This window comes from Mauremys mutica, chromosome 8 (assembly GCF_020497125.1).
Source record: "Mauremys mutica isolate MM-2020 ecotype Southern chromosome 8, ASM2049712v1, whole genome shotgun sequence".
Lineage (NCBI taxonomy): Eukaryota > Metazoa > Chordata > Testudines > Geoemydidae > Mauremys > Mauremys mutica.
In genome coordinates, this window is record NC_059079.1 from 82,313,871 (window position 1) to 82,338,630 (window position 24,760).

Genomic DNA, 24,760 nt, shown 5'->3' on the forward strand with positions numbered 1-24,760 from the left:
GGGGCCAAGGGGTTTGGAGGGTGATCCCGGAAGCAGCAGCATGCCCCCCACCCCCGGGCTCCTACGCAGAGGCGCAGCCAGGTGGCTCTGTGCGCAGTCCTGTCCGCAAACGCCACCCCCACAGCTCCCATCGGCTGCGGTTCTGAGCCAATGGGAGCTGCAGGGATGGCACTTGGGGTGGGGACAGCGTAGGAGATGCAGGGGAGATATGCTGGCTGCTTCCCGAGAGCCATGCAGCACGGAGGCTAGCAGGGAGCCTGCCAGCCCCACTGCGCGGCATCGTCAACCCAACATTCAACGGTCTGGTCAGCAGTGCTGACTGGAGCTACCAGGATCCCTTTTTGACCGAATGTTCCGGTAGAAAATCAAACACCTGGTCACCCTATTTAGCTACTTCCAGAAATCCCACCCTGTACCTCCCTGAAAGTATTTGATTTCTCTTTTATAGCTGGTTGGGACACTTTGGACTAAATGGAATTTCATCAAAATATGCTATTTTGTTGAAACCAATATATTTGTGGAAACATATGTCTTTTGAGAGTTTTTTGGGGATAGGAGAGACAGCCAGACTTTCTTTCTCACTCTAGCCTGGTGGCTTTGGTGCTGGCCTGGGATGTGAGATCCACATTCGAGTCCCGTCTCTGTCTGATTCAGGGACTTGAACCTGGGTCTCTCACATCCTAAGCCTGTGCTCTAACCGCCACCTTGGAGACAGACAGACACACACACACCCATCCCCTGCATGCACCTACTCACCCAGCTAGCCCCTTCCCTAATAGAAAAGCTCAGGTTTTGATCTGAAAAAACAGACAATTCAACACAATTTCACTTTCATGAACATGTTCCAGGGGTTTTGGCTTTGTTCTGATGTTGAAAGAAACTAGATTTTGAAACCAAACTTTGAAAGTTGCCGTGAAACAGATTTTTCATTATCCAGTCAGTTCTATTCTCTTTTAACAAAGCTTCCAGCCTGCTTAGGTGTTCTCTCCCCAAACCCTCTCAAGCAAAACAAAGCTCATGCTGAAGGGCTTTAGACTGAATGTTGTTACAATGTAGAAATCTAAATTTAAAAGTACTACAGTGATGCAAAAATAAGCATAAAAAGTTAAACCTCCTTTTTCATTGCATATTAGATATTTTAAAACTTGCTGGACTTTGCCCCTTGAACTGTACTTTCTTTACTTTAAGAGTGATGAATCTGAAGACGATGAACCTTGTGCAATAAGTAACAAATGGGCTTATGAGAGGTGCAGTCAGAGATGGTCTCGCCTGGAAAGCGTAAACGGTTTCCCTGAAAAAGGGTCTAGTGCATCAGTCCCAGACAGTCCAAGACTTAAGAGCACTGGTAGTGAGGAGATATCCTTTTCAGACCAAGGAGAGAAGCATGATGTGTCTTCAATTCACAGTACTAGCAGTGGGGACAGTGACATTATCAGCTTCCCTAAGACTTTTGAGGATGTTGAGACCAGCACTAGTTCCTCAAGGTGTTCCTCAAGTAAACTGGCCTCTCCTGACTCTACTTTTAGTTGTTCTCCTTCTCCTAGTGAGTTCTTAAACATCATCAGCGAGGAGAAGCTTTTGGATAAGCCACCACAAAAAAAGGGGAAGAGCTTTTTAAAGAAAATGGAGAAATTGCGCATAAGGAGTTCCAGTGTAAAGAGAGCGGCTCAGTCAAAGGCCAAACCCACTATTGGTGAACCTGTTCTTCTGGAGGGACTGGATGAAGAGAAGCTGAAGAACCTTAATTGTGTAGAAATTTGTGACCTATCTGACAGCCAGATGAAAAAGAATTCTTCCTATTCTCCCCACACTTGCAGCAGCAGCAGCCAGTCTGAGACCAGCAGCACAGTGAGCACTCCGAGTCCTATCATCAAAGTCAGGAGCTATGCTAAACGGGGAGGCGTGTATGCGGAGGACTCCGACTCCAGCAAGCTCTCTCTGTGGAACAATGTATCTGAGCAAAACTTCAAAAATGAAATCAATTTGCATGCGAACCAAATGTTTCACGTACCACAAGGCCATAAGCCTGGGACTTTCCCCAAAGCACTTACAAACAGTTTCTTATCTCCCACAGACAACACTTCTGTGAACTGGAGAACTGGAAGCTTTCATGGATGTAGGCGGAACAGAATTAGAACTAATTCTAAGGAGTCTGAGACCCCTCTGAGTCCTCTGTCGTTTATAGATAACAGACTGAGTATCTATGACAATGTGCCCAACATTCCTGTTCATCTTAATAAGATGGAGACACCGGAAGTTAGTGATGACGACGTTTTTTCAGAACTAGACAATGTTATGGAACATGTCAATGGGCTCAGAAAGTTGGTCAATCAGTGGACTGAGAAGTTCTCAGATGATGGAGACTCTGATTTTGCGAACGACTCAACCTCTCCATGTCCATCTTCCCCTAAAGAAATCCACCTTGAGATAAAAAAGCATTCAGTAGAGAAACTGGCAGATCTACCAGCTGCTGATGGAAAACAGAACTGCAAGCATGGCAATGAGCTTGATTCCCCAGAACTGGCATATATAACAGATTCAGAGATGGGATCATCATCATCACATTCCAACAGGTCAGCTTCATTTTTCTTTATAACTTTCCCCTCCTCCTTCTGTCCTACCTCCAAGAACTTCCCTGTCGTCCCCTTACTCCAAAACACAATCACCTTCTCAAAACAATGAGAAATTTAAATCCATTTCAACTAGAGTCAAACCTGAACCAACCAGATCCAAGTATTAGGTGCTGTGGATCACAGTGATGATGGCCACATAAACACTGAGATAAATCCAGATCCAAACTTTGTGGCTCATTCCTCTCTCTAATTTGAACCTTTCACATTGGTGGAGTACCTGATAGCCTAGACCTTTTTTGTCAAATGCAACCAAAATCTGCTTGGAAACAGCAGGTCACTTTTGAAGTGATTGATAGGACAAAATGTTCCATAAGTGTTCCATTGCTTTAGGCAGAGACCTGACATGAGCAATAAGAACATTCCTTTAACCTAAATAATGTTTACTCCTTAGACATGAGAGGCGACACTGGTCTACAGAGGAGACTGTAAACTTGGAAAGCCTTTCTGTACAAATTGATAACCAGTCAGCAGCCCACCTAAACCGAATACAGAAACTTGCTTTGTTGAAACTCACTGCTTTAATGGATAAATACTCTCCTTCCAGTAAACAGGGCTGGAACTGGTAAGTTGTTATGTTAACATAGTCTACTTCAGGAAAAATGACAGTTGGCAAAAGCAGATGGCTCTTACCCTGCTCTGAACTGAATATGCACATCTGGAGTGAAATACAGGTCCCACCGTCTCAATGGGAGTTTTGCTACTGATTTCAGTGGGGCCAGGATTTCACCCAGACTCTCACCCTTTCCTACAGTTGGCATTATTGATAACTTAAATAACAGACCAAGCTTCAGTCTTTGCTTTCTCCCGAAGCTTGCCTGTTCATAGGGCTTTTCTCTAAAAGAACTCCTCTGAGATAGAGGGAATTAGGGTCTGGGACAGAGACCCACTCCAACCCTTTCTATCCTGATTGTCGCTTAAATAAATAAATAAAATTCACCTGCCATTGTGATCAGCAATAACAATTCTGCATCTTTATGCGGGGTTCTAGCACCTGAACATAGGGGCATAACAGAGGAACCTGCCACTCTTACAAGGATGGTAGTATATTCTGCAAGAGTTTCAGCTTGTAATGAGGATTTCTTGATGGGAGCTGCACCCTGCTAATTTAAGGGACTTAAGACACACAGCCTAGGTTGTTGCTGTATTTTTAAGTGTTGGTTTCTTTGTGCTGCCATGAGTGTAATAAGGCTGCAGCATTTGGGGAAGGAACAAAGGTGGCACATGACTTCCTAAATGTGCACAGCATAAAGAGAGGGGTGTGTGTGTGGGGGGGAACATCCTCAGTGCCCCCTGCTCTAAACTGCCTAAATGGAAGGGCAGCTAATGGTTTGAATGTACTTATTTTTGTTTTCAGGACCGTTCCAAAGTTCATTAGAAAAATCAAAGCCCCTGACTATAAGGACAAAAATGTATTTGGGGTCCCATTACTGCTAAATGTTCAGCGAACAAGCCATCCGCTTCCAAAGAGCATTATCCAGGCCATGGAGTACTTAAGAAACCACTTTCTTGACCAGGTACAAATATAAAACAAACCTAAATATGACTTGAGTGACACTTTATTCCATGTATGTTTTTAACTTGGAGCCCCTAGAGAGCTGACCAGTTTTTTGGGTTTTTTTTGCTTTGTCAACCCTTTCAAGAGACTCTCCAAGGCTTCTAACAGTGGTGTCTGAACAGGCTTGAGTGGGCACCCTACAGGGAATAGCGATATTGTTCTCCTTTTGTGGATACCTTATTTCCACCCCAGTATAAATTTATCTGCCCTTCTTTGTTTATAGCACCTGCAGCTGTTCTGATCACTTGGCAAATGTGGGTCAACTGCCTTCTCTTAGTGGTATTTTGGTGGTAAAAAGCAAAATCCAACACCCGTAGCACCTCTTGCGTCTGCTCTGTACAGTCTGAAAGCATCACAACATTGGAATTCTCATTTCACATCTCTAAGAATTGAGCTATAGCTTTTTATGGCGTATAATCGGGCTGTGCTTAACATCCTTTTTGTGCCTAAGTTACATTTATCCGCTGCTCTGAAGATATTAGATTAGTGCCCACAATTATGAGCCACATACTATATGCTGCGGTACCTCAGTAATGAGGTGGGGAAAGTGTGTAAAGTTAGAAGTTTTCCATCCCTCTCCAACTGTTTGGATTCACAAATCTAGTTAGGGTTCATTAATCTTTTTCTCATATAACTTAAACCCATGGAGGGTTGTGGGTTTTTTGTTTTTTTTAAAAAAGATTCAGTTCACTTAGAAAACCATTTTACATGAGTCCTGGATTTGGGATAAAGTCTCTCTTCATTGAAAACTAAACTGGGGAGCCGCCTTGTATGTCATTGTGTGCATATTAAAGGAAGATTTGTCAATACAGTGTTTAATTTGCAGATTTGTGTAGACATATATAACACTATTATGCAAAATGAAAAAATGATCCAAATACATATTATGGGGTTAGTGTACAAATCTATATCTTGCTGTTAAAAATGGAATATATATTCTGTAACAACGTCAAAACATGTCATTTCAATAGTATCACTTTGGTTCATTTGGCTTTGACTTTATATTACATTAAAACATTAACTTTACTATATATTAAAATATATAACACTAAATATTTTAATATTATAAAAGTTGAAACAAAATTAATTGAAATACTATTGAAATGACATGTTTTGACATTATTCAAATTGAATTTTTCAGAATTTTTTGTCTCATGGAAAATTTTAAAAATTTCCAATTTTCATTCCAAACTGAAATTAACTTATTTGAAATATTTCCCACAAAATGGAAATTGTGGTTCTTATCCAACTCTTAAAAATAGGAGATTGGATATCCTGCTTGGTGCTTAAGGCAATTACCGAGGTATCAATTTAAATTCATACTTGTGTATCAAAGAGAAAAGGATTTGTATATAACATCCAAAGTGCACTGGCACTTGCGGACCTAGTGTTAACATCGTATCCTGTTGATATAAATTGAGAGAGCCAATACAAATAGATTTAAAAGGAAGAAAAGTCTTCAGTGAGGACTCTCACTTCTCTCACTCTTGGGTTAACTGATGCACAAAGAGTCCCACTGTGGTTTGGCTGGAGAATAGGGAATCTCCAAGCTGTTTCTGAAGAGATCAGAGTGCATTGGTAGTAGCTGACTTTTCAGAGCAATGTCAGGGATATATTTTAATGTACCTGTGAGCAAAATCATGTCGCGTGTACAGTGTGTACATGCACAGCCATCATAAGTACTTCAGTGTCAGAGTTAAGGAGAAAAATTGCTTATTCTGACTTAAGTTTGGGCTCTTACATCTGTCTGTTCTCTTAATAGGTTGGCCTGTTCAGAAAATCAGGCGTTAAATCTAGGATCCTTTCTTTAAGGGAAATGAATGAAAATGACCCAAACAATGTAACGTATGAAGGACAGTCGGCGTTTGATGTGGCAGATATGGTAAAGCAGTATTTCCGAGATCTTCCTGAGCCTATATTCACTAGCAAGCTTTGTGAATCCTTCCTCCACATCTATCAGTGTATGTAATTTTTTTTTAATTTTCTGAGTTACTTTTGGCCTAAATGTCCAAGAAACCTGATTTTGTGTGCTTCATATTTTGAGCATCCAACGTTATGCTGCTGGGGGTGTGACTTTTCAGAAGTTCTGAGCATCTTTAAGCCCGGTTGAAGTCAATAGGAGCTGCAGGTGCTCAGCACTTCTCAAATAAAATCCAGTGTGTCTCAAGATGGGCTTCTAAAATCAATATGAAAATATTGGTCTCAGATTATATAACAAATAGTATTTTCCTCACCCTTGTGTTTTCTGTCTCTCTCACACACACATCCCTTTAACAGTACTCTGTGGTTGGCGTTCTGACTTGATTTTTAAATGGTGGTTTCTGTGTATTAAATTAGGGCATAATCTGCTCCTCTCATTGAGGAGCACCTGACTATGCAAGTAGTCTTGTTCATTTCAATAAGACTGCACCTTGATATCAGGTACTTCTTACCACAGGACCAGCACTCATGCAATGGCATTTTCACTGGAAATACCAGCTGATTTCTAGTTGTTTTGTCAGCCTGTCTACATTGTCTGAAAGAAGAATAAACCATAAGGCAAACTACATCATTTGCAATTGCTTTGAATTAGTTGTCTCCAATTGTTTGTTTTTAACTGAATTCATTTTTGAGATGCAGCAAGAACTTGTTCTGGAGGCATGTGATGTTGGTGCCTCAAGGGTTTTTAATGACAGTCTTTTCTGTAACCTGAAAAAGGCATTTAAACTTTAAATAAGCCCAAGCTTTCTAAAAAGATTAAATCTTGAGTTTTGTTGTATTACATGGCTTTATTTTGACATGAGGAACATGCGTCCTGCTGCCTTGAGGCAAAGCCTTGACTACATTAGTCCTAGTTGCTTATTATTTCCTGTCTGTAGAATATGGAATAATATCCCAAATCTTTGGATAAAGTGTTTTTTTTTGTTTTGTTTTTTTAATTAAAAATAGCTTTTTTAAATTAAAACAGCTGTTCCTGTTAGGCCTACCCTGGTGGGCACTCTGCTTCTGGAGTAAGTATGGCTGAACAGGGAATTATTCAGGAGTAACTGTCTTTGAATAACTCCAGGTGTAGACAAGCCCGTATCTGGATTTTAAACAGCCTTATTTCAGTTTAAGGGCTTGGCTACACTGGCGCTTTATAGCGCTGCAACTTTCTTGCTCAGGGGTGTGAAAAAACACCCACCTGAGCGCAGCAAGTTACAGCGCTGCAAAGCGCCAGTGTAAACACTGCCCCAGCGCTGGGAGCGCGGCTCCCAGTGCTGTAAGCTAATCCCCACAGGGAGGTGGAGTATGTGCTTGTGCTGCAACCACACTCACACTTCAAAGCGCTGCTGCAGGAGTGCTCCCGCGGCAGCGCTGTGCAGCTCTAAGTGTAGCTATACCCTGTCTATCACGAAGAGCTTTAAGACCAGCTGAAATAAGCCACTATGTAAACCTCTTGTGGAGGCTTAATTTAACTGGCTTTACTAAACTGGTGCAAATAGGTGTGTCGACACCTGGAATGGTGGCCTTTTAGCTCTTTGCCATCTCTGAGGACTGTCCTACGATCCTGAGTAATGGGAGAGCTGATGTATGGAGTTGGTGCCCTATTTAGGGGATAGTGTGTTCATTCTTTTATTTAATGTTTTATCTTATCAAACCCTCTCATGAGTTTCCTAATTCTTCTATCTTCAGATTTGCCAAAGGATCAACAGTTTCATGCAGTCCAGGCTGCCGTTCTTCTGCTCCCAGACGAAAATCGGGAAGCTCTGAAAATTCTTCTCTTCTTTCTCCGAGATGTAGTTGCTTTTGTTGAAGAAAACCAGATGACTCCGACCAACATTGCAGTCTGTCTCGCGCCATCCTTGTTTCATCTCAATACTTTAAGGCGAGAGAGTTCATCATCATCTAGGTATTGTTGTTCTAACAGCTGAACTGTTAAATAAGTGTGTTTCTGTGCCATGTTGACTGCATAAATAAAATGAGCCAAAATGTACCTTGCCTGTTAAAAAATCTGGAAGTGCTCCAGATTTGTCCCGTATGTGATAGCTCAGTCCTTAGGGGAGATGAGACTATGTCACCCTTCAGCTCTTCTGGCTCCCTGTCAAATACGAGATCAATTTTAAGGCCCTGTTCTTCAAAGCCCTAAGTAGTCTGGGCCCCAGTTATCTCAGTAATCCACCCCCTCCCCTCAAAAGCATCATACACTAAGGGCTTGATGAGCAGCGCTGGATCACCAGCGCTGCACTCGCTACACCCAAGCAAATTGCAGCGCTCCAGCGCTGCAACTCTCAAGTGTAGCCAAGCCCTAAGACAACTCTACTCTTTGTGGATGCCCAAAGTTTTAGTTAACACATGCCTGGCATAAGATTCTGAAGGTGGTAAGATGTATCATTTGCATTAGCTTAGCCTGATTCTGCTACAAAAAACTCAGATTAGGTTTCTCCCAATATCTACGCCAAAGGAGACAGCAAAAAACCCATTCGGTGTGTGCTTATGAAGAGAGGGGTCAGAATAGTCTTCCTGACAAAGTTTGCTTTTTATAATTCTGCTTGCACTCAGGTAACATGCAATAAAGATGGCTGTATTCCAGAGAAATGGGTAGCTAGAAAGCATTTATTTAAGTGGGCTTCGAAACTTTTGTTAGTATTTACATGTAAAAACCCAGCTGCATATTCAAGCTCCTGCAGCTAGTGTCCAGCTCAGGTACTAATTCTTTTTGGTGATAAGGATGCCGGAGGACTGAGTGATTTTAATTTTAATAAGCAACAATATCCTAACTGTGTAACGTTTACTGGCAGTTCATGCAGTGATGAAGGACCTTCTAGGTAGAACCAGTACAGTAACCTCTGAGAATGCTTATTCAGGATCTAGTCTAGCCTCAGGGCAAGGCCCTGTTTGTTTGCTATACAGTACGGCTGTGCTTGTGGATAAACTTGTTTTGAGGCAGGAAAGGGCTGTTTTCTTTTGACAGAAACATCATGCCCTTGTCAAAGCAGATGCTTCTTCATCTTATGCAATCTAATGATAAGGATATTGCGTTCCATTTAGGTGAGGAAGCATGTCACATGCATGGTATTTGTGCATTTCAGATTTAATGACACTCTCTGAGAAAAGTAAATAGAGATGAAAAATGTAAAGAATTTGCTTTTAAGAAGCGCAAAGCATCTCAAAATGCATATCTACCTATAAAACAAGTCCTGTGATGCTCAGCTCTTGCTGGGAAGAGCTAACACTGAAGCTGAAACAATGACAGCACTGCTGATCACAGTGAGAGAAGATGTGAGTGGAGCCAGGAATATGGCAGAGTGATTGATAGCTTTTCAATTGCAAATCCTGACCAGAATTAAGCAATCTGTAATGTTTGGGAGATTGAGACTCTTAGTTTAGTGGTTTGTACCACTGGATTTACTTTTAACTCTACATTGCAACAGCAAGAAGCCTAAAATCATTTTAGAAACAAGGGTGCTTTGAACCTTAAATTCAGATAATTAGTTGTTAATGTTTTACCTTAGGATTCAGACTTCAAAGGGACATACTCTAAAAGGCTTGGCTCTAAGGAATAGTCAAGGGTCCTTATCGCTTGCACTTTTTAAAGTTCTTCAGTAGGAATGTTCCAAGATAAAGCTATTGTGAGTGTTACTAGTGTCATATAAAGATTGTCTCGGAAGACCTAAAATGCTGATAACACGAGTTAGCAAAACATAGCAATATGGCAGCACTTTTGTGGATTGTGATGATTTTATAAAAAGTCTTTAGACAGCCTACATAGGTTGTTGATGTAACTAAACACTTAACTCGATGCTGAACACATCAGTGAGAGCTCATTAATTTCTTTGGCTAATCCTTTCTAATTACTGTTCAATAAAAGACCGTATTACTTGTAAAATGTTGTTAAGCCTCAGTAGCACTAGTGCTCTTTGGTATCTCAGCAATTTGGTTCAAGGCTACCATTTCTATGCAAAAGCAATGAGGAGTCCTTGTGGCACCTTGGAGACTAACAAATTTATGTGGGCATAAGCTTTCATGAGCTAGAACCCACTTCATCGGATGCATGAAGTGAAAAATACAGGAGCAGGTATAAATACATGAAAGGATGGGGGTTGCTTAATCAAGTGTGAGATCAGTCTAACGAGATAAATCAATTGGTATCCTGCTGTTAATTGATTGATCTCATTAGACTGACCTCACACTTTCATGTATTTATACCTGCTCCTGTATTTTTCACTTAATGCATCTGATGAAGTGGGCTGTAGCCCATGAAAGCGTATGCCCAAACAAGTTTGTTAGTCTCTAAGGTGGTGCCACAAGGACGACTCATTGTTTTTGCTGATACAGACTAACATGGCTACCACTCTGAAACATTTCTATTCGGCTTATTGTTCACGATTACTGTGGCTTTCACAATGTTGTCCATGTGAAAGTGATGACAGGAGACTTCGTCTAGTGAAGCTGTCTGTGTACAGAACTCACTGTAACACAGAAATTCAGACACCAGAGTAAATGAGAAAATTCCCTAGAGCTTCCAGGCTGCTGCTGCTGCTGATGTTTCACCTCTTACTTTTTTGATTTACTCTGCTGTGCCTTTGAAAAAATCCTTGTTAACCCTCTCTCTAGGTCCAGCCAGAGGAAGTACAGCCTGGGAAAACCAGACCAGAGAGATTTGAGCGAAAATCTGGCAGCCACCCAAGGCTTGGCCCACATGATAATGGAGTGCAACAGACTCTTCCAGGTATGTCACTTCCTATAACACCCCCTATGTTACAACATTACAGAAAGTGTCCATCATGCTCATTAGAAAAATGAATATGCCAGTAGGATGCTCCAGCCCTGAAACTTAAACTGGACATGCCTGCAAGTTCTTTGCTGCCTAATGGCAAGAGTAAATGTCCTCCTGTTGTTGCTTGAATACAGTTTAAAATAATCCAAACAACCCCTGAAGCAAACTCTGAAGGCTTGTTTTTACTGAGGATGATAGTTCCCCTGGGCTAAGTTATGATTCACTATCCTGTTGCTCTTTCCTCTGCTTGCAATTCCTATCACTTTAGTGTGGTATCTGTGTCCTACTGACCATAATACAGGGAGAATTCTGTTGCAGAGGTCATCGTATCTGCTGTACAGGATCACATTTTGCCATCCATTTCCTTCTTTCTGTGCTAAACCCAGTCCTGAGGCTCTGGATATATCTGTGTGGGAGGTGGGCCTGAGCCACAGAGGTTAAGGTGGGGTTTGGGGTTTGGTTTAGCCCCACTGTACTGAGAACTCAGAACCAGGATTCTTTTAAAAACCCAACTCAGTTTATTTAAAATGTCCCATTTCTGTGCAGTTGTTTTTTCCATCTAGCTTGGCTTAGGACAGCATTTCTATATGTATTACCAGTTAGAGATAGAAATAACTTGGCAACCTCACCTGGCAATGCTTACCCCACAGGCGTATGCCTCCAGGAATCCTCTATATCCAACATTTGACTGACTCGGGTAGGGTATCTCTACAACCCTGAGCTGAGTGTAGCCTACGTGTAGGCAGTGGCCGGACCCGTCTATCTGTGGGATGCAGGGCTCTAATGATAAGCGTGTAACAAAGGGAGCTCGCCATCCCAGAGTGATTTAAAACATCCTTCACAAGGGGAGATGTGCGTGTTCCCCCTCGCTGGGAGCCCTGGGGGAAGGCAGCTAATTGCATCCTCTCCTCCCTCATTTTTCCTTTTCCTGTGAAGATTGCACAGCAGCCTCGCTGGCAGCTGGTTAGCTCCCTCCAGCAGGCTAACTGGCCTGCACGTGGGAGTCTGCAGTTATGCCGTTGAGGCAAGAGCTGGATAAGGATCAAGAATCAGTCTGGCATCCAGGCACTTCTACCACTCCCCTTGGCAACATTCACATGTCTGTTAATTGGTGCCAGGCTGTCCCTTCTACCTTGGTGCTGAAATGGCCCCTTGGAAAAACTTCAACTTCAGGGAGGGCCAGAGGAGCTTTCCAAAATACCTTCACTGGCAAGGAGGGTGTGATGTTCCAATCCCTCCAGCCTCCTCCCTGGGCTTAGGCATACCATGTTCAGTGTTGGCCTGTATTTGAAGAGTGAGCACAGGAAAGAAATGGTGCAGCGTGAAGAGGGGGAATAGAAAAGGGATGGCGGGGGGGAAGCCCCAAAGAATAGGGTGGAAAAGAAGAGCCATCACCTCCTGCAACAGGCTCTGGTGCATAACGAAGATAAATTAAAGGGTTTTGTTCCCAGCTTTGCCTCTGGCTGTGTCACATAGAGCAAGTCACGTAGGCCTGGGCTGGGGTAGCTACAGATGCAAACCCTCAATGTAGATGCACTCTGCCAGTGTCAGATGGGCCATATCCTGATAAGCCCCACTCAAGCAAGCCCCTTTTTGCACTGGTGCAGGATGTGCCTGTGACAGGTTTGCAGTGGTGTCACTGCCACTGAGGAGCCTTTAATCATTTAGTCTGTAAGGTGCGGATAATAGCTCCCTTGCTGAGAGGCTTGGTCATTATTTGCAAGGCAGCTTGGGAGACTCAGATGGAAGGTGCTAGAGCAGAACACTAATGAAGTGTCATGTGGTGTTTGCTCTGGAGAAGAGCTCTGTTCTTCCTATGCAAGCATACCCGCAACCCTGCACTCTTCCATTAACCATATGTTATCACAGCTTCTCTCAGACTGGTAAGACATTCTCAGTGGGGGAGAGGCTCCCTTATCAGAAAAGAATTCTCAGCCCATTAAGTCTGTCTTGTGCTTTTTAATGAGACCTTGGGGTGTATACTCTCCCTAGTAGGCAGGCGTGACCTCCTTCCTATGCAGCCAACGGCCCCCACAATAATCAGTGTGATGGCTGTCTCCATAGTATAAAAGATGTAAGCAGCTCCCCAGGCACGCTCTGTAAGGTCAGGCAAGTCATGTACATGCAAAGGAGATAGTGTATCTCGTCTCCGATCAGTCATTTCTCCCTTGTCCATAAGCCAGGAACTGCTGCTGAGAAATGGAAATTCCTGTCTGAACCACTCCATCTCTCGGTATGAGCCAGAAAATGCTGTAACCTCACTATCTGGAACATCTGAGGCTGTGGCTTTCGTATGAAATTGATCTAGATAGCCTAACCCAAGGAAGAGCAAGTCATGCGCCTTTACCTCAGTTACTGTCTCTGCAGAATTAATATAAAATCTTCCTAGAGGTGTTGGGGTTTAATGAGTGTAGTTTTCAAACACATTTATAGGCAGATACACTTTTAATGGGACTTAGTCATTTGATTTCCTGGCATAAGACGTTATAGTTAAAGCCTCAACACTCCAGTTAGGTAAGTACGTTTTCCAGTTGTACAGATGGGTGTGAAGCGACTAGCCCCACATTGCACACTGAAGTGGTGGAAGAGCCAGGAGTTCAATGTAGGAATCCCACTGCAGTGCTCCAGCTGCTGAGAGAGGACGTCATTCCTTAAACTAGCTTTCCCATTTCTTAGGGCAGTGGTTTTTATTTTCACATCTAGTGCTATAAAATGTGTTGGGCTGCTCCTGATTGCTGATCATTCATTCACAGTCTCGCCGCATTAGCAAGTCCAGCTCTTTCAAGGAACAGTTTAGAATATTTGTTGGCACTTGCTTTTGTGCTTGTAACGTTTACATGAAGAGTCTTCAATAGTGAGTTCACATTCACTTAAGGATCATTATCCTAGCAGATTTTTCTCCCAGTGTAAGAATAAACGTGATGGGACTGTGTTTAGAATCCAACATCCCCTCCCATTGCAGATGCCCGACTATTGCCTGGATCAGTGTTGTGATGACTTATATGAACAGAATGGCCTGAGTGAAAAGGCTTCTAATCAGACCACCTCAATGAGGCACTCCATGCTGGTTTCCCTTGAGAACTCCATGCAGGACTTGCTGCGAGATGCCAAAGAAAAGTTCAAGAGCTGGGTTACTTGTTCAAACTTGGAACGTGTGGAATTGGCGAATAAAAAGGTAAATCTGATGCTGGGGTGTTAGCAAAGATGGCACTTAATAATCACGCACCTTTCTGAGCTTGCGGAGGCGCTGAAACTAGCTGTGTTTCTGCCTAACATCAATTCAGCAACTGCCCCAGAGCCCTTTTTGAGCTAGCGGCAACTCCCTGGTGCCTTTTTATTTGTAATCTATATCTAGCATTAATCAAAGTTGAGCTGCCCACTTGTGACTTGCACACCTTCACCTACAGCACACCATTATCTGGGCAAGATACCTATCTTGTAGGAAAAAGGCAAGGGAGGGCCTTCATTGTAGATACCAGAAACATGAGTACTCATGATCCATGCTGACTGGGCAGTTTATTCATATTATAAAGTCCCCTTTACTACACTTTTTGGCTCCTAGAACCATTCGTCTGCAACACACACACCTTGGTGAAAGGCTGTCTAGGTTAGTGGTGGAAGGGGGAATGGATCACTAAATATACTCCTCCATAGACTTTAAGATCAGAAGGGACCATTATGATCATCTAGTCTGACCTCCTGCACAACGCAGGCCACAGAATCTCACCTACCCACTCCTTAACAACCCCCTAACCTATGTCTGAGTTATTGAAGTCTTCAAATCGTGTTTTAAAGACCTCAAGGTGCAGAGAATCCTCCAGCAAGTGACCCGTGCCCCACGCTGCAGAGGAAGGTGAAAAACCTCCAGGGCCTCTGCCAATCTGCCCTGGAGGAAAATTCATTCCCGACCCCAAATATAGAGATCAGTTAAACCCTGAGCATGTGGGCAAGGCTCACCAGCCAGCACTCAGGAAAGAAATCTCTGTATAACTCAGATCCCACCCCATCTAACATCCCATCACAGACCATTGGGCACCTGCTAATAATCAAAGATCAATAAATTGTCAAAATTAGTCTATCCCATCATACTATCCCCTCCATAAACTTATCAGGCTTAGTCTTGAAGCCAGATATATCTTTTGCCACCACTACTCCCCTTGGAAGGCTGTTCCAGAACTTCACTCCTCTAATGGTTAGAAACCTTCATCTAATTTCAAGTCTAAACTTCCTAGTGTCCAGTTTATATCCATTTGTTCTTGTGTCCACATTGGTACTAAGCTTAAATAATTCCTCTCCCTCCCTGATATTTATCCCTCTGTTAAAGAGCAATCATATCCCCCCCCTCAGCCTTCTTTTGGTTAGGCTAAACAAGCCAAGCTCTTTGAGTACTCCTAGTAGACTACTAGTGTCCATCACCTGTTTTCTAAGGTGGAAGATAACTACCACGTCCGGTTATGGAAGGCATCCACTGAAATCAATGCTGCTCCTAAAGTAATCCTTCAACGCATACTGACAGAGCAGCATCTGTGGGACCCAAGTTTGCAGCAGGCTAAAATCCTGGAGACCTGGGATGATGAAACAGATGTTTATCACTATACAACAGAAAGCATGTCACCCCTCCTGCCGCGGGATTATGTGGTTTTGAGGTAAGGAACTGCTGTGACTTCTCATTGGTTTCCCAAACACAATTTATAGCCCAACTGCGTGTTGCTTCCCAGCATTTTATGCTGGGTTGTTCCAGTTCCATGTCAATCAAAGAGGGGTGCATTTCTCTATTTCTGGATACCTACTGTGTAACCACTGATCTGATTGTCCATTACTGTGACACAGTGTGTATTGCAGTAATGCCTAGAACCCTCAGCCCCATTTGCCAGGCAATGTGCCACATATAAAAATAAGTCTTCCCCCCAAAGAGCTTACAGACTCAGTAGGAGGCTTACACTGACGAGATTCAGAAATAGTTGCCACATTCCTGCCTCTTTTCTTCTAAAAATTACAGCACAAACGTTTGTTGTTGTAGCTGTATTATCCCCCAGAGTGAGAATCCTTGGTTTGCGTCTGGGAAAAATGTAAATTGTAGCCCAGTATGACAATGACTAGATCCTGTTTTATCACTCTTTCTTCCTAAGAAGGTATAGGTGGGAGCTGTGGATTGATTGGGGTTTTTCCCAGATCTGCTCAGGTGATTTAAGCCGCTGGATCCACTTGAGCAGATCGTTGTGCTCATGTGCAGTGTGGTTTCATGTGGGTGCAGGAATCTGGTTGCAGCACTGGGACCCTTAGGGCTTGTCTACACTTACAGTGTTGCCCCAGTGCAGCTGTAGCGCTGAGTGAAGATGCTACCTACGCTTTTCCTGTTGGTGTACGTAATCCACCTCCCAGAGAGGCGGTAGTTATTTTGACAGGAGCCCTCCCATCGACATAGCGCTGTCTATACAGGGGGTTAGGTCAGTTATAACTATGTAGTTCAGGGCTGTGGAAAATGTAGTTATACTGACGTAAGTGTATAGTGTACACCAGGGCTTAGTTAGCTCCTCCATATGTCTCTTCTATATGGATTGTAAACTGTTCTGGGCAGGGGCTGTCTTTATTATGCATTTGAACAGTGCCTAGGACAAAGGAACCCTCATCCATGACCTGTAGGTGCTAGTGCAACACAAATAATAATCGTTTATGGCAGGATTTGTAAGCGTCCTCCATATGGATTGAGGCATGGAAAAGATTTTTATTCATTTTGTGCATTAACTGATTTGGTGTCTGCCCATCAGAATATTGCTTTATGCCACAGGCAGAACATCAGATTGTCCAGCAATTTAAAAACATCTGTGTAAAACATCCTAAAAATGCCCTTCTTTGTTCTAGGACTTGGAGGACTGATCCCCAAAGTGGCACCTGTATTTTGGCAGCTACCTCAGTTGACAGTGAAGGAGCTACTCTGCATGGGATTTTGGCCCATGTCCTTTTGTGTCAGTATCTCATAGAACCAGTTGGCTCCCAGAAATCCAAAGTGACTCACGTCTGCCGGACAGACACGAGGTATTTTTAGTTTATGCTTCTTTACCTTAGCCCTATGGTGCTGCTGGGTCCTGAGCACAGCTTTCCAGCCACCAATATGTTCTGTCACACGTATTCTACAGTAACAGAGGAAATTAACATAAAATAATACTTAGCATTCAAGCGGAGAGGGCATGAGGCTGGGGTCTGGGTTCGATTCCTGGGTCTACCACTAACTTGCTGGATGATCTAGGGCAACCACTTAATCTCTCTTCCTTGTAAAAGTTCCCCCTTGTGACATGAGGATAATGCTACTTCCTCACCTGTGTAAAAACGCTTTGAAGTCTTTGGATAAGAAGTGCCTGTTGATTTATTTTGTGTCTTACAAGTGGGTTGTCTACTACAGGTTTGAGTTTGTGCTCACTGTAGAGAAGTATTCTGTCCCCCCAGAGTATCAACAACAAAGCTATTTTGGTATTGGGACAGATGGTAGTTAAAATCCCACATAATCTTTTACTGAGACTTTTTTTACTATGAATTTTATATTAATTGCCTCAAACACAGTGAGTACTAGAACTATTCATCACATCCTGTCCGAAGCTGTCTTACAGTGTTATTATGTGCTGTTACAGAGCTATTTATAATAGTTCTGGCCTATTTGTGGCTGCAATGATCTGTGTGGGCTTATGGGGAGAGAGGTAGAAAAATGGCAAGCAACTGGTATAATCCAGTGCTGAATATCTAGAAGCTGGGAAAGATGATTGCTTCACATTCTCTGCTGGCGAAGCCGTTCTCGTGAGTGATGATGGGGGCTGCATGTTAGCTAGATTTCTATAAACCAAGATGACTCTTATTAATCTGTCTCCCTAAAACAACAAACAGGTACAAGTTAACCCCCAATATTCTAAAATCTTGGGGCACATGCAAAACCGATGAAGTGGGAGCTTCAATCATGCACAGAGTAGTTGTTCTGCAGGATATGCCTTGCTCCTGACCTGTAGAGCGGGACAAGCACACAGTTTAATCAAAGGCAGGCTAATGGGGTATTATGTAGAGAGGGATTTTTTTTTCTCCATGGTGTTTCAGAATAAATAAGCTGGTGGAAGAGAGTCAAGTCCTATGATGTTGGAGGAAAGTTAGATTTCACTCATACACAACATATTCTGCCCAAGAACAGTGAATTCTAGTAACCTCAATGCTGCCAAGAGATGTGACTTATTCTGTAAGCGATGGTCTTGCTGGGGAGATGGAAGGGTCAGCTTTAAATTGCATGTCTCAATTTTAAAAACATTTGAGGCACAGTGTTATACTGTAGTCTCTCTTTTTTTTGTGTGTGCTTTACCTCTGTGCATGACTCACCTCCTGTCTGAGCTCTGGAAAACTCCCAGAAATGTGAGCCAACTTTGAGAACACTGTGAAATGTCCAATGGACTTGAATTAGAATCATAAAATCTCAGGGTTGGAAGGGACCTCAGCAGATCATCTAGTCCAATCCCTGCTCAAAGCAGGACAAATCCCCAGATTTTTATTTTTTTTATTTTTACTCCAGTTCTCTAAATGGCCCCCTCAAGGATTGAACTCACAACCTTGGGTTTAGTAGGCCAATGCTCAAACCATTGCCCCTTTGGGTTTTGAAACAAAATGTAGCAAGAGTCCCAAGCAAAGTGGCACCACTTTGGCTAAACAGTCTGCATCAAGCTGTGAAATAGTCACCATTGTCAATGAACAGAAAAACAAGTGGGACTCTGTTGGGGAATGGCTGCAGTGGCTCATTTGGAAGATTTTTGATGGATGTGCCCCCAACACCCACTGGGAAGAGATTTGCAGCAGTTAGGAAAATGTCATTAATCGCTAACACCAAGATGACCAGTCAAAAATTCTATAACCTAGGTGTGATAAGAAAATGAACCTCTTCCACTGTTTCTCCACTGGAATTAATGCATTTTTGCATTAAATCCTCCTCTTTCCCAGACCTAGCCAAACTACTCATTAGGCTATCTTACAGGGAGGAGTTGGCCTTTTGTACGTACACGTATACACACGAGTGAGGGTGGGGGCATGTAGGCAATACTAATACTAATTAGGTGTGTATGAGCTTACAAATTAAGAATGTAGTGGACAGAAAGAAAATGAATTGCTTAGTCCTGTTTAAATATCTTTTAAGGGCTGCTAATATATCGACTTCTTGGTTTACAGGGGACGAACAACAGAATGGTACAACAGAGTTTTTGGTCATATGTGTGCTGCAGAACTGATGAGGATAAAAGACTCCTTCAAACCTCTCAGGAATGACACACAGGAAATGAAAATCTAAAGCACCTGGTTCTCAACAGAGGCTGCTGCTGAGGCATGAACTGCTCCTCTGCTATCATTTTAAAAGCTATAGACTCAATAGACTTGCCTATATTTTAAAACTAATAAACCAAAAAGTAATTTGTAATGGCATATAAATGTAATGTAAAATAGTAATTTTATAAAGCTGCTTTTTTTTCCAGTTTCAGGAAGCTGTTCTTGAACTGGCTGCACAGAGATAGCTAAAAGGTCAAATGTGTGTATGTATATATACGAAGTTATAAAATGCAATTGTTACATCCAGGAAAGACTAAATATGCTGGTTCAAAATTAGTTATAAAGTAAGTTATTAAACTAAAAACATGGTATTTTTCCAAATACGCATTAAGTATTTTATAAGATGTAGACTTTTATGCATTCTAGAGTATTATGTCTCTTGAATTTTCTTTTTATTGAATAAGGTGGTGGAGATGTGAAGTTAATTTTAACCTCTTTACAGTTGAAAATAGGGCTGAAAACCTACGCCTCTCACTAGAGGGAGCTAAATACTTTAGCATGTGTTGTTAACTCTTGATATTACCTTTTTACATAATAAAAATCCAAATCTGGTGGGGGTGGTTGTTTGTTATGGGTAGAGTTCCTGCATTTGACAGTTGGTAAAGCTTTAGGAATACATTTCAATTGTTAAATAAGGGCCATAAGTCAACCTAACCAAGCTAAATTCTAAGCAGAAATATGTGACTGGACTAGCAGAAACTGGTTTTTGAATGTAACCTGCAACTTCAATTACTTGAGCTCAGTCATAGGCACTATGCTTGTCTTCTGAACTACAATTGTGGTTAAACATTCCCTGCGTAGCTTTAAGCTGCTCATCATGGAAGCCAAAAAGTGTGTGTACACAGATAATTAAGGTGCTGCTCCTAGGGTTAAATGTTTTACACAGCTCTGGGTGGTGGTGGGGGGGCGGCGCATGGAATGTTCAGTCTTTTCTTTGTTAGTAGTTCTTGTAAAACTAACTTGCTCTTGATTTATGATGTCTTGGAACTCATTCATAGTTGCAGGTGTGATTTTGAGTTGCTTAGGTGTATGCCATGCAAAGTAGCAATGCTGCATCCTTACACTGATGGTGATGTGAGGGTTATCGGTGTCTCACCAACAGCAAGTAGAAGTTCTGAACAGTGTGTCACCAATAGATTTCTGAGTGCTACATAAGAGCTGGGACACCTGGACAGTAGGCATAGCAATCAGTGGCTCTGAGCTAGTGTGGTTGAACATAACTAGAGCGGTAAAGCACAAGTAGGAACTGAAGAGACAAATGAAAGAGAGTCCTACTCAATTACATCACATAATGACCGATAGCTAATCAGTGCCTGCTTGTATCCCAATGGTGAAAGTGTAAATACTAAGATAAGTGAACGTGAGTGTCCGGTATTGAATGAGGATAGTGATATAATAGACATCACAAAAACAGGGGGGGAAGGATGACAATCAATGGGACACAGTGATACGAAGGTACAAAATATAGAGATGAGGTAGTGCTGATGGATGAGGGCATAGTGGTACTAGATGTGCAAGAAAGAATAAGGGCAAATACACTTCAATTCATTATGGTTTTTATTGTAACAGACTGTTTATGGATATAAAATTCTATGCTTCAATAATATATTCCTACTGCTATATTCTTATCTCCTGCCTGTCCAAGATGGTGATTGTGAAATGGTCTGGGAGAAAGGTTATAAAAATAGAAAATTGAGTAAAAATGGAAGATTTCAACTATCCCTACATTGACTGATTGCCTCAGGAGGGGAAGCAAAGAGTTTTATGATGCCGCAAATGATTGCGTCCCTGAGCAGCTCGTTCTGGAACCCAGAAGGAGAGAAGCAAATGTTGATTTAGTCCTAAGTGGAGAATGTTTGGCAGAGAGGTGACTAGAGCTGAAAGACTTGCTGATAGCAACCATAATATAAACTTAACAACATTGGGAGAGGGGAGGGTAGCAGGGGACACACACAAGCCCACTACAGTAGCATTTAACTTTAGAAAAGGGAATTACAGAAAAAATAAGGAAGCTAGTTCACTATAAATTAAAAGGTACAGCCACAGGAGTGAAACATGTGCAAGTGACATGGAAACACTTCAAACACACCATAATGAAGGTCCCAAATGGGGAAAAAGAAAAAAAACTGGACCAACAAAGTAAAAATCCGTGAAAGTCAAATCCTACTGCGGAGAACTGACAGGAACATAAACTCAAGCAAGTCAAAAGAAGAATTTGAAGAACAAGACACACACACAGCAAAAATAAGTTTAAGAACAGCAGAATCAGGAATGGGGAAGGACCAAGGTGTTAAAGGAACACTCAAGCAAGAGCAAGCTATTGTCAAGAAGCTAAGTGAATTCTTTGACTCAGCCTTTACTGCAGCAGATGTGAGCTACACCTCTACCCCAATATAATGCAGTAAAGCAGCACTCCCCAGATCCCTAAATGGCCCCTCAAAGATGGAACTCACAATCCTGGGTTTAGCAGGCCAATTCTCAAACCACTAATCTATCCCTCCCTCAGGGAGGGCTATCATGGTAGAGGTGTATTAGTTTTAGGTGACAATGCAAGCTATCCCAGATTGAGGAGGCAACAGAGGTGGTTTATGGAACAAAGTGATAAATTAAACAGCTGAATGCTTTCTGCTGACTTATTCCTAAGTGTTGGGAAGGAACGCAAATAAGAAAGTGCTAAGGGTAATATGTACCCTACTTCAATCAACTTCTGTACTAGCTGACTAGAGGCTAGCTAATGTGACACCCTTTTTTTTTTTTTTTTTTTTTTTAAAGGCTGCAGTTGTGATCCAGGCAATTACAGGCTGGTAAGAGTAACTTCAGTACCAGGCAAACTGAGTGAAACTATAGTAAAGACCAGAATTAGCAGATACAAAAGATGTTACGGAAGAGTCAACAGGGCTTTTGTAACAGGAAATCATACCTCCCCAATCTACTGAAATTCTTTGAGGGTGAGACAATTGATAAAATACTTGAACAAGGTCCTTTACCAAAAAAACCTGTCATGGGAAAAGAGGGAAGAGCCCCTCGTGAATCAGTAACTGGTTAAAACACAGAACCAAAGGGTAGGAATAAATGGCTAATTTTCAGAAGGGAGCAAGGTAAAGCATGGTGCCCCCTCCCCCGGGATCTAGATGGGGACCATTCCAACATGAATGATGAGGCGGCAGTGAAGCATTACTGAGCTGCACAACAAAAATGGAAGATGAAATTCAAAGTAATGCACATTGGGAACCATAAGCCCATCTATACAAACAACATTAGCTGTTACCACTCAAGAAAAAAGACCTTGGCTGGATTGGTCACCATTAGCTGTTTTCAATGTTAGGCATCATGAGGCAAGGACTAGATAATGCCACTATAATCAATTTATGGCATGCCCACATCTTGAATACTGCATGCAGGGCTGGTCACCTCATTGCAAAGAAAGAGAGCGGTACAGAGCAAGGCAACAAAAACAATTAGGGGTATGGAACAGCTTCCTAGGAGGAGAGATTAAAAAGAGTGGGACTGTTCAGTATAGAAAACAGACAACTACAAAGCACATACGCTGAAGGTCTATGAAACCATGAATGGTGTGGAGAAAGGGAAGTTATTTATTCCTTCACATAACACAAAAACCAGGGGGCCCTCACTAGGCAGCAGGTTTAAAACAAAGAAAAGCAAGTTAGTCTTCACATGACTCAGCGTCAATCTATGGACCTTAGTATTGTTTTGGCCAAAACAATACTAACAGGGTTCAAAGGAAGAACAAGCTACGTTCATGGAGAATAGGTCCATCAGTGGCATGTTCCCTAGCCTCTTTTTGCCACAAGCTGAGTGTTAGATGGTCACTCAATGCTTGCTTGTTCTAGTCAGGCCCTCTGACGCACTGGACACTGTCAGAAGACAGGCTGCTGGGCTCGATGGACCACTGGGCTGACCCTGAATAGCCGTTCTTAGGTATTATGGAGAGAGCACATGTTAGCAGACTTACCAGCACCCACAATAATGCCACTTTGCTCTTAAACTCCACTGAAAACTAGATGCTAGGCTCCACATGCTCATAGTAATGCTGCCAGATTAACTTTAGGTGGTGACAAGTTTTCCTGAGCTGGAGATTAAAAATGTAAAAGCTCTGTTACTAGCTGCTAACAAGTCACACAGCTAAACCTGGAGCCAGGCTTGGAGATAATTTTGCACAACTTTGGGTCTAAATCTACCTCCAGAACACTGCATCCTCTGCTAAATGCTAATGCAGCTTTTTAAGAAAAACAAAGCAACCCAACCATCTAAACATTTTGATGTAAGCATAAACAATGACAATGCATGTAAAAATATAGCAATATATGGTCAGGGATGCCATACTGAATATTGTAACAGCAAATGACTTTCTAAAGCTTACATATTACAGAGCGATTTTTTTTGAAGTCCAGTGTACCACATTTACAATGAAAAGTGAGAGAGGCTAGTGTTGTACAGTAGCAGCTAATGATTTTAAATGCCCTGAGCGGAAACTTTTTGTTTGGCTGGATGTATGCGATGCTGCAGTATAAGCAGGTGCTTTATTTACTCTATTTCTGGTTTACAATAGTTAAAAAAAAAACCTTTGACTTCACTGGCACAGCTGTAGATGCAGAACATAGATGTGCCAACTGCTGGTAATTTATGGAGGCTTTGCCACATCCCTGTACCCTATGTAAGTATTAGAAACAGTGTTTTAACTGTCTTCTTTCTAGGTGCTGATAAGTGAGAATGAATTTAAGACAAGCGATGGGTGAAACTACTTAAGCTCGATAGTACTAAGACGCAAAACAGGCACCGGTTCAACTGAACTTAAAATAAACTAACTCTTTGTCTCCCCTGTGGCTCTTTGATATTAAAAGTGTGATTTAATTGTAGTTGATAAAATAAGAATACTTGGTCAGGCCTTTTGCTGTGAGAATAATATAAATAAAAACGAAACATTTCCCATCATACTGTTTAAATATGAACATATAGTAAATGAAACAATGACTTCACGCTGCTATGGCTCTTTGTCTCCTGCACCCCTGGCGATCTGAGTATCACTGATCTAACTGGTGTGTCTACAACTGCATCTTTCAAAAGAATTAAACTTAAGAGGCTATGCAACATAGTGTGCACAGGGCAGCCTTGGGTACTACAGCTTTATATATTTTGAAAGTCTGGAATGTTAATATGCATAAGAATTTAACCACTTTCCTCAGATTTGTATTTACTCAGTTTTGTTCCTTTTCTGTAAATACTTTTGGTTGCAATACTCAGATTGTAACGGCCTGGACAATGCACCTCTAATAAAGGTGCAGCCCTCAAACACTTGTTCTCTCTTTGTCTCTCTTCCAGGTTATAGTATTGATGCATTCTTGACCTTGTTTTTTATGTACCTATTCAGCGTGTGATATATAAATTCAGGCACCTGTGTGTAAGAGTCACATATCCTTTAAACCATCACACAGACAATATGCCACCCACATACAAGGCAGCACACACAAG

The 24,760-nt window shown here is 42.1% G+C and overlaps 1 protein-coding gene across 4 annotated transcripts in view; it reads left to right on the forward strand.

Moving 5' to 3' along the window:
* The window catches only part of LOC123375702 (rho GTPase-activating protein 7-like), a 149,512-nt gene extending 129,690 nt beyond the window's left edge, over positions 1 to 19,822 (forward strand). For all 4 annotated transcript variants that reach the window (XM_045026860.1, XM_045026863.1, XM_045026861.1 and 1 more), the window contains 10 exons: positions 1,189 to 2,573; positions 3,025 to 3,195; positions 3,988 to 4,147; positions 5,951 to 6,149; positions 7,843 to 8,059; positions 10,765 to 10,879; positions 13,890 to 14,102; positions 15,356 to 15,573; positions 16,790 to 16,963; positions 19,118 to 19,822. In XM_045026860.1, coding sequence (XP_044882795.1) covers positions 1,189 to 2,573; positions 3,025 to 3,195; positions 3,988 to 4,147; positions 5,951 to 6,149; positions 7,843 to 8,059; positions 10,765 to 10,879; positions 13,890 to 14,102; positions 15,356 to 15,573; positions 16,790 to 16,963; positions 19,118 to 19,235 — 2,970 coding nt within the window. In that variant the 3' untranslated portion in view covers positions 19,236 to 19,822. The remainder of the gene's footprint in view (positions 1 to 1,188; positions 2,574 to 3,024; positions 3,196 to 3,987; positions 4,148 to 5,950; positions 6,150 to 7,842; positions 8,060 to 10,764; positions 10,880 to 13,889; positions 14,103 to 15,355; positions 15,574 to 16,789; positions 16,964 to 19,117) is intronic.
* Positions 19,823 to 24,760: the final 4,938 nt, after the last annotated feature.